Below are 10000 nucleotides of genomic sequence, written 5' to 3'. Positions count from 1 at the left end.
TGTGGTTTTCATGGTTCATTTATTGTTTTAGTTTTTGCAGGCATTAATGTAAAATAAGCTCTTGACACGTGAAGCTGCTTTAGAGACGTCCTGCTGTCTCTCATGCTTTCAAACCAGGAGATCTGTGTCCTCGCTTTAAAAATCTTTTCTCTTTGTTTCTTTCTTGTAAATCCACCGTCATTCTGCCAACACCTGCTTCTTAAAGGTGATGAGAGCTGACTTTCTGATTGGTTCATTTCTCTAAACTCACCCATGAATTAATCAGGGCAGTTGGGCACAGCTGATAGGTGTATCCAGCTGTGTGGGGCCTTGAAGAAAAATTAAATCAACTTTCAACTTCCACGTTAGATCAGCGTAAGACAGGGCCTCGTTTGTCCATAGCTTCTTCCTTTATGTGTCGCTAGGAAGGTCGCATTGCCTGAAGAGGACGAGGAGACGCCAGGACACATTTCTGAGGACAGAGGAAACCCCCTGCACAGTGTGAGACACAAGGAGAGATTTGTTCAGTGGCACCATCAGGACTGAAGCTTCAATCCGATTTCAACATTAAAACAACACTTGACTCTTTGATCTGTCCAAACCCAAACAAGTGCTGATCTCTGAACACCTGCTGAGCTGCTGATCTCAGACCAGATCAACCAGACGCTCTTCATTTTACTAAACTAAACTCCCAGGGTGTTAACGAGGGAACCAGTGAACACAAAGCACTGCTGCAAAGTTTACATTCACATTGTTTACAGAGGTGGGAAGTAACTAAATACAAATACTTTGTTACTGTACTTGAGTAGAGTTTGAGTATTAATCTTTCTTCCCTACATCTGAACACAAATATTTCGTGACAACTATTTAATTTTCCATCTGAACACAAATATCTGAACTTTCTCCTCGTCACATTTTCTAAACAGACTCATTACTTTAGTTTGAATGAATGAGGTGAATTATTGATTATTGTTATTTTGCATCATTGTGCGTCGCCTTCAAACATCAAGACTGACTTCAACCTGAATGGACGAAACAATAAGACACAGAAAAGACGACTGACTGCTGGATCCATCAGAGGACGTCACACAGGACAGACGAGACGAGACGGAGAGGACATAGAAGACATAACGAGACCAAAAATAAAAACTATAAGACTGTGTCATGTCTGTAGCATCACCGTCCTGTGAGAACCACGTATCTCTGAAAAATCATAGAACAGCTTCTTTTTTTTTTTTTCAGTGTTTGTCTCTGGGATGAAGAGTAGAAGCATAAAGTTGGATACAATAGAACTCAGGTAAAGTACAAAATAATTAAAGTACTTGATGTTAATGTACCTAGTTACTGTCTACTACTGATTAAGATGGAAATTAATTAATTGACTGATGATTGATTAAATATTGAATTTGAAATCAATAAACTGACTAATCAGCGTTATGTTTTAATATTTTATAAAGTTTCTTATTCATGTTAATGTTAATATTAACTTATCTAAAGATTCTAAACAAAATATTCTGATCAATAAATGTTGTTGTTATTTGTACCTCATTCTGTTCCGTATTGATCTGCTGATTCTTTGACCAACAGATGGAGCAAACTGGTTTAATGGAGGTGGGACTGTACTGGGAGTTCTGGGCTGTAACTGTGTGGTTCTCCGGTCAGTTTGGCGGGTCCTGACCTCCATGAGGCCTCAGACCGGCTCTGTGTCCGCTGTGCATGGTCAGATATCATCCACCTCACTTTTTACTAAAAGTAACTGTAATCAGATTACATAATCTGTGGTTCTTAAAAATAGCGTATGTCAAATTATTCTAAGGGACGGACATGAGGTGGTCCTCTGTATGTTTTCTATGTTCTCTGTTTAGAACCTTAACTGCCAATAAAACCTCTGTTAACCTCGACTAAACGTGTGCAGATGTTTCTCTGTGAGACGGGGAGATGAAACTGATGTCCATCGTCCGATTCTAGATGAGGCCGTCCATCCGTCCGTCCCACCTGTCTCTGTCCTTCACTCCCTCAGTAATCCTGTTAGCAGAGTTCCTCCATAATCCTGCGTCGGTGTTCAGATCCCTGCAGGTTCTTCACAGCTTCTTCACCCTCAGGATGCTGCTGGACCCCAACTGAACAAACTCAGGTAGGACAGAGACCACCGGCACACAGACCACACCCACCTGCACCTGAACCTGCACCTGAACCTGAACCTGCACCTGAACCTCCATCAGAGCTGCAGACTGGAGCAGATTACTTTATTACTTTATTACTGAGTTTTTATAGTTTCACCTCATTTTCTCTGCTTCATGTGACACATAATGAAAAATAACCTGTGATGACAGTGAATAAGTTTTGTAGTTAAATTGTGGTTTGATTAGTTTGAAAAGTTGAACCAAGAAGAGGTTAAATAATTAAACTGAGAAAATGAAATTCATTTGTTTAATTTCAGCGTAAGACAAACAGAAAACTCTGTTCAAACACTGAATACTCTCAATGTTTGTGATGTAAAATCATACAGGAAATTAGTTAAATCAACTAATGTTTTCTCATCAACTTAAAAAATACATTTACAAGTTTAATTTATTCAAGGAAATGAAATCTAAAATATCTGGTATTTATTTTCAGAACACTTACAAATAGTTGATTCTTCTAGAAGTTTTGTCTTTGATTTGAAATGATGAGTTTGTTTTGTTTGTTTGTTTGTTTATTTTTCTTGTATTTATTATTGTTACTCTTTTGTGGTTGTCAGGTTGAGTTTGTGTCATTTAATTTTTGTCCTGTTATTTATACAAAACTCTGTCATTGCAGTTAAGTAATAGAAAAAAGAACTCATGAGGAAAAACTTTTTGGATTCATTCATTTAAATTACTGTGATGTAAAATATATATTATTGCTCTCAAAAAAAAATTCAAGACTTTTTGCAACAGATTTCCGAGGTTTGAACTCAAACTTTTAAAGTTTTGAAATAAACTTTAAAAAGTTTTGCCGACCCATAATAGTCAGATAAGTTTTAGTTAACTTTTTTACTTTTTTTTTTTTTTACTTCTTTAGATGAACTTGTGTCTTTGAGAAACTCGAAAAAGCTGTGAACCTGCCGTGTCTTTATTTTGGTGCCTTTGGTGTTGATTTTAATTGAAAATATTAAAATTTTAACCATCAATCACTTTCACCGTAGTGAATGAACTAAGTATTTTTTTAAATATGTTTTTTGGGAAGTTTTTAAACCTGAAATATTTAAGTTTATCTAAAGAAGAAAAGTAAATTATCTCAACAAAGGATTATAGGTCGGCAAAAAAAAATCTGGTGAAGGGAACTGCTTTGAAATTGAGTTTTCTCGGGGCAGAAGTGATTCATTTTAAGAAAAAACACAATTATTTCATGTTTAGTTTAAAAAAAAAAGATTAATTGGTTAAAAAAATTCTAAACTTAAGAATCTGAGTAACTCTTAATGCGTTTATGAATCTTTGTCCTGCCAGTCAAACACTTTCACTTAATATTGACGTAAACCTGCTCTTTTATTTATTTACTTTATATATCGTATTTTTTTCTGCATTTTCTTTTCATTTTATATTTTTTAAACAGATCAGAATCTGTATTTTAAGGTTACATCAGAGTATTTAAGGGACACACATGAGGGGTTTCTGGTATATTTTAGGTCCTTGGTTGAGAAAAAGAAACTCTGCTGTACAAAGTTTAATCAACTCATTAATTTAACTCAGAGGCTCCGACAGAAGAAACTCTGAAACTCTGAGTTCTTTGTGTGAAATTAAATTAAATTAAAGTGAGAAAATGACAAAGGAAATTCATTTTGTTTGTAATGTTTGTCAGTGAGTGAACAGCTGTTAATATCTTCGGCTTATTCATCAAATATCACTGAAGTTACAACTGACTAGAAAAGTTTATTTGTTTTTAATTGTAACAAAATAACCTCAACTTGTTCTTTCAAATTCAGTCAATTTAAAATTGGAAGTCAGTGCAGACACTAACCTTTAAAAGTTAAAACAGATGGTTTGTTCTGACAGTGGTCAGGTGATCTGTAGCATCAGTTGAAAAAGTTCAGGTGGCTTCAGTTCAGGTAAATAGGTTTGTTTATTTGTTTATTTGTTTGTTTGACAAAATCCTTCTTTTAGCTTTGAGCTACTGACCAAGTTAACTAACAGGTTAACTGGTTACCTGAAAGATTGGCTAACTGGCTAATTCACTAACTAGCCAGCTGACCAAATGCTTATTGGACAGCTGGTCTTCTAACCTACTAACTAGTTAACTGTCTGACTGATTGACCAGTTAACTAGTTGGAAAATTCTACTAACATAATGATCATAACACCGATGATTAACCAGCTAACTGTTTACCTGTTTGACTGTGGCACATTGTCACTGACTCTCTGGCCTGCTAGTTGGCTAATTACCTGACTAAAACTTTAGTTAACTGGTAAACTAGTTACCTGAATGACTAGCCCACCACTTACTTCACTAAACCTGACCAAATAGTGACTAGCTAACAAGTTAGTTCGTAAAAAGTTCAAGCTAGTAGGCTAACTTACCAACTAGCTAACTGTCTAACTGATTAGCCAGGTGATTAATTGGTAAACATGTTGGAAGAGTCTGTGATCATGACTAACCTTTTAGCTTGCTAATTTGACGAACTGGCTGATAACTGGTTGGAAGATTCTGTGACTAGCACACATGTCAGCTAGCTACTTGTTAATTGGCTAATTACCAGATAAACTAAGTGAGTTATCCTTAACTTCCAACCTGATTACGTGGAAGACTGGCCTACTGGCAGATTCAGTAACCAGCTAGCTGGCCAAATGCTAACAAGTTTACTGCTTGTCAGCTAACTTACCAACTAGCAAACTGTCTGACTAATTAGCAAACAGATTAACCAGTTGGAACATTCTGTGACCATGACTAACTTTTTAGCTAGCTTATTTGACTAAGTGGCAGCTAATGAACAACCAAAATGGTTAGCTTCCATCCTGTTTACCTGTTGGTTACCTGTTACTTGTATGTCAGACTCGCTAATTAGCTAATTACCCAATCAACCTACCTTACCTGAGTAATTGGTTCACTGGCTAATTCACTAATCAGCTAACAGGTTTAACTTATTGGCCAGCTGGTTGACTCACCCACTAACTAGCTAACTACCTAACTGGTCACTAGAAAACCCTTTTAGCTAGCTAATTTGACCAACTGGCTAATAATTAACCACCAAAATGGCTAGCCAGTTGACTGTTTACTTGGTTGACTACAGCGCATTGTGACTGTCCGACCTGCTAATTGGCTAATTACCTGATTAAATGACTTAGTTAACTACTAAACTAATTACCTGACTGGTGTATTAGCAAGCCAACAGGCTAAACTGGCAAATAATGTGACTGAACAACTGGCTTGGCAAATGGCTTATCAACAACTAAACAAACCACCTGGTGAACTTTGAAACTGGCTAAATGTCTAAAAAGCTAACTGGACAGTGTGAGAGACAGACTGGACACCAGTTTTACCGTCTGTACTGAAGGCCAGCGGCGCCGTGGCGGAGCCGTTTTCAGCTGCCAGGCCTCCTGCCGTGGATTAGGGTCATGATCAGTCAGCTGTAATTGAAGCCGACACTCAGCCAGACGTGATCTAAACACCATTAAGCACTGAACAGAAAGAAGCGGGTCAGTTGTAACAGCAATAGAAACAGGCCTAATTAACTAATTAGTTTTGTTTTCTGTTTGTTTTCAAGTCCAAGAGCTTGAAACTTGTGAAGTCTGCACTGTAAACCCAAATAAGTTAGCAGTACTTTAAAAAGAAATGAGGCAAGACAACTGTTCTTCAGTTGATAACTTAAAGCTTAAAAATAGTTGGTGTTACATGATTACAGTTAAATTAAAATATTGGATTAACTGTACAATTTCTAGGCAACTTAATTCAATAAATTTGAGTTTGGAGCCCCAGTAAAGTTTTGTTGAGATCATTTTTTATTTAATTTTCAAGCATCAAGCAAGGTTCATAGTTCAATCCAATTTCTTCTAGATTCTATTTTATCTTTAAAAAAAATAATGATATATGATCTCAATAAAAGATTATAGGTCAGAAAAACTTTGTATAGTTTATTTCAAAACTTTCAGAAAGTTTTGAGAGTTTGATTTAAAAAAACTTTTGAAGACATCTGACTTTTTTCATAACTGATTGATTTTAAGAATAACTTCAAACTTAAAAGTTTATCTGGTGATTAATTTAATGTGAATCATATTATTATTATTAATAAATAAGATTAGTTAAAAGAAAGAGTTCTTCAAGGATTTAAGAACTTTTAATTCCAAATAGGGTTCTTTGGATGAAAAATACTCTTAATGGAACTCTTAGTCTGACAAAGAACCCTTGACAAACCATTTCTTCCAAAAAGGGTTCTTCTTAAGCAAATGGTTCTGAGTAGAACCTCAGTCCTTCAGGAAGAACCCTTTTAGAACTCTTATTTCTGACAGTGTATGGTGTGATTTAAATTGCCAAATGATTTTCCGAGGTTGAGAACATTTTTAATTGCAAATGTCTGTTGAAACTGTTTTCTTAAGATTTTAAATAGTCGGAAAAATCAAAAGTTAAGAGAGAAATTAAAAAAAGAAAGAAAAACAAGATTTTGAAATAAAAAAACAACCTGACCATGTTCCGTTCCGATCATTAATGTTCTCTGTTTGTATGTTTGTTTGTCGAGGATGTTGAGCTGGGTGGTCAAAGTTGTTCCCCAGCCGCCGGAACCTCCGCCCAAAAAAGTTGAGGAGCAGAAGGAGGAGAAACCAGCTGCTGCGCCGCCTCCTGCTCCTGCTCCTGCTCCTGCTCCGGCCCCGCCCCCTGCCGCGGCCCCACCCCCTGCTACTGTAAGCCACGCCCCTTTGTTTACCAGTTTTGCTCAGATAGTAAATACATTTCATATACTATTCATATTACTTTGTCTTGTTTTGTCGACAGGAGAAGAAAGTGACGTTTCAAGATGAGGCCAAAAATGAAGGTGAGGTCACTGAAAATAATGTGATTCATTTTGTTTCTGTATGACTGTTTATCTCAAATTATGATTTTTTTTTTATTGTGCTTCAGTTTGTTTCTGTTCTTCACACTAAAGTAACATTTCTGTTTTACTGACAGCTCCCAAAGCTGATAAACCCAAACAGGAAGCACCAGCAGCGGAGGGCAACGGGTGAGTTTAACTGATATCCACCATGACGCCATACAACATATGAATATGCATGAAGTTATCATATTAAGTTATTATCTATAGTTAAGTTATTGATAAACTACTCCAGCATCAGTTAGTCGTTTTCTCAGGCTCTACTCAAACTCTGTGGCTGTTTGAAGGCTACTTCCTGTTTGGGCCACCTTGGTTCAGTCCATTGGTGGATCAGTTAGCAGAATGCGCAGCACAGGTTGGGGGGTGGATCCTATACAGCAGCTGTGGGTTCACTTCCACTTTCTCTCCTTCATTTCCTGTCCGTCTACAATCTTTCTTTTTAAATTAAGGCTAAAAGACCCATAAATAAAAATAACTGGAGGCCCCAATTTGATTTGCAGCTTAGTTTCAGTTTTTAAAATAAAATTTTTCACACTAAATCTAAATTAAAAAATAAAAACTGTTTTATTACATTATATTCAATTGTTATTATATATTATTTTATATATATATATATTATATTTTTAGCCCAGCTCCTGTGTCTCAGCCCGGTGTGTTGATGTGGATCAGCGGCGCTCTGCCTCAACCTGTCGTTTCTCCGAAACTGAGCCGAGCCAACTCCACCACCAAGGTGACATCACACACTGACACAGGATCAGATTCTAAAGCAGAGGCTCATTCTGAATTCAGCCTGACACCTGTGTGACACCTGTGTGACACCTGTGTGACACCTGTGTGACACCTGTGTGCCCTAATAATATTTTCCTCCCTCTTCCATCACTTCTGTTCACAGGAGGAAGAAACAACAACCAGGTAAATCCTGTGTGTGTGTGTGTGTGTGTGTGACAGTTCAACCAGGAGAGACCGGGTAAATAATACACAGTAACTAATTGATTATGTATTGATAATATAGACACACACTGCAACATTTTATGACTTGAGACTTGGTTTGAAAGACTTGAGACGTGACTTGGACCAGCTTTTATAAAACTTGTGACTTGCTTTGAAAAGACTATTTTCCTGGTTGAATGAAAATCCATTAAGTAGATGTGTTACTGATGTTCTCCCTGTGTTCTACTTGATGTTCCTCCTGTGTTCTTCCTGACGTTCCCCTGTGTTCTCTCCTCCTTGTGGACGACAGTAAACCTGAAGATGAGTGAGTAATCATGACACCATATTTCAAGATAAAACCACAGCTAACAGCTAACATTCTTAGCTAGCAGTACCACCTTACATGAATTCTGAAATATCAACGTACATCTTGGACACATTTATTTAAGCTTGGAAGTGAAACACGCTGGATGTAATCAAGCTAATGTAGGCTAATGTTAGCATTAGCATTATGCTCACTGGAACACAGAGCTCTGTGTCATAAAAAAGTGTTATTAAAGTGTTATTCTGACAAAGAAAAATGATCAGACTTACCCTGTCCGTAGCACTGAGCCTGTTTTAGCTGCTTAGCTTACACAACAGCACAGTTAGCATCACGTTACAAGCTTGATTACATCCGGTGTGTTTAATTTCCAGGCTTAAATTAATGTGTCTAAGATAATATTTTAGAATTAATTCACCACATTCCTGTCCTATCATGTAGTACTATCATACAGTAGCCTAATGTTAGCTAGGAAGTGGCTGAATGCTAACACAGTCTCAAAGTTGCTAATGTGTTATTAAATTTATAGTTTTATCTTGGAATATGTCCCGATGTCCCTCCAGATCATTGTCTTGTCAGTTCCTGATCACTCTTTAAGAGGTGAAACCATAACAATATCTCAGATTCTTTATGTTCATATGAACACAGTAAAACAAAATTTGAGCCTCCCACCCGAGTGTGATGTCAGAGGAAAATGGCCGCTGTGTATGAAGACCGTTTCATCTCTTATCCGAAATACTTTTTCCAGTTGACTAGCATAACGTCAGCATGGACGGAGGTGGATTATTTTGACTAAATACTGGCGATAGCGTGGCATGGAACACACTTGTGTCAGGTCAAATTTAGAAATATAGAAATTCAGTCATCATCTTTCTGCCTTAAAAATTGCAGAATCTCATCAGCTGCTTTGATTGATCACATGATTTCCATCATATTTGTCCAGTCAGTTGTTTCTGCCCGAGCGGCTGCAGGCAGCTGACGTGACAAAGACATCTGTCACTTCTCTGCTTTTTGTTTTTTTCTTCTGTTCCTCGACACAGGAAGGGGATGATCGCTTGGATCGCTCAGGGTTTGGAGAAAGTTGTTCCTCAGCCTGAACTGAAGAGCAAAGAGTCGCCGCCAGCTGAGCAGCCTGCTGAGGTAACGGCACGACATCCTGCTAATTTACTAAATGAAAACATGCTGCACTGAGGAAGACTAGAAACCGGAGACTGAAAACATAAACTCATCAGGAAACTGTTTACTGAACCCATTAATGAATTGTGAAGCTGCTGTGAGCTTTAATTCATTGAACTTCTTTTTGCAACCAGTGGAGTCGCCCCCTGCTGACCATTAGAAGGAATGCAGTTCAAGGCATTTCATTTGGGTTCGCTTTTCAGACTCCACTTTTTCTCTATTGTGTACGAGCTTAGCTTAACAGTAAGACCAGAAACAAAGTGGAAACAGCTAGCCTGGCTTAAATCTCTTTTTGTTTTTTATCTGGACAAAAGCACAATAAAGGCGTAAAAATGACAAAATGTCACTTTAAGGTGGGATTATTTGACTTATATGTTTCCCTTTTGTCCAAGCCAGTGAAAACCTGAACAAATTCTTAACCTGAAAACTCCAGAATAACCTTAAAATTACCTTTAAAAAATCTGGTCTGGAATATTTTACTTGTTTATGTTCAAGAACACAGGCTCCTACATTTCCCATGATGCAACTTACCCAATGAAAAGTTTCTAATGCCAG

At 37.3% G+C, this 10000-nt stretch overlaps 1 protein-coding gene across 1 annotated transcript in view; it reads left to right on the top strand.

The window, feature by feature from the left end:
* Window positions 1-1990: 1990 nt before the first annotated feature.
* Window positions 1991-10000, top strand: part of cngb1a (cyclic nucleotide gated channel subunit beta 1a) — a 34138-nt gene continuing 26128 nt past the window's right edge. Inside the window, exons 1-8 of the mRNA XM_084723851.1 lie at window positions 1991-2113; window positions 6667-6829; window positions 6921-6960; window positions 7095-7146; window positions 7645-7747; window positions 7910-7929; window positions 8258-8272; window positions 9310-9409. Coding sequence (XP_084579977.1) covers window positions 6668-6829; window positions 6921-6960; window positions 7095-7146; window positions 7645-7747; window positions 7910-7929; window positions 8258-8272; window positions 9310-9409 — 492 coding nt within the window. The 5' untranslated portion in view covers window positions 1991-2113; window position 6667. The remainder of the gene's footprint in view (window positions 2114-6666; window positions 6830-6920; window positions 6961-7094; window positions 7147-7644; window positions 7748-7909; window positions 7930-8257; window positions 8273-9309; window positions 9410-10000) is intronic.

The sequence above is a fragment of the Lutjanus erythropterus genome, chromosome 1 (assembly GCF_056507025.1).
Source record: "Lutjanus erythropterus isolate fLutEry1 chromosome 1, fLutEry1.hap2, whole genome shotgun sequence".
NCBI lineage: Eukaryota > Metazoa > Chordata > Actinopteri > Lutjaniformes > Lutjanidae > Lutjanus > Lutjanus erythropterus.
Note: the sequence above shows the minus strand (reverse complement) of the source record. Positions and strands in the feature narration are given on the sequence as shown.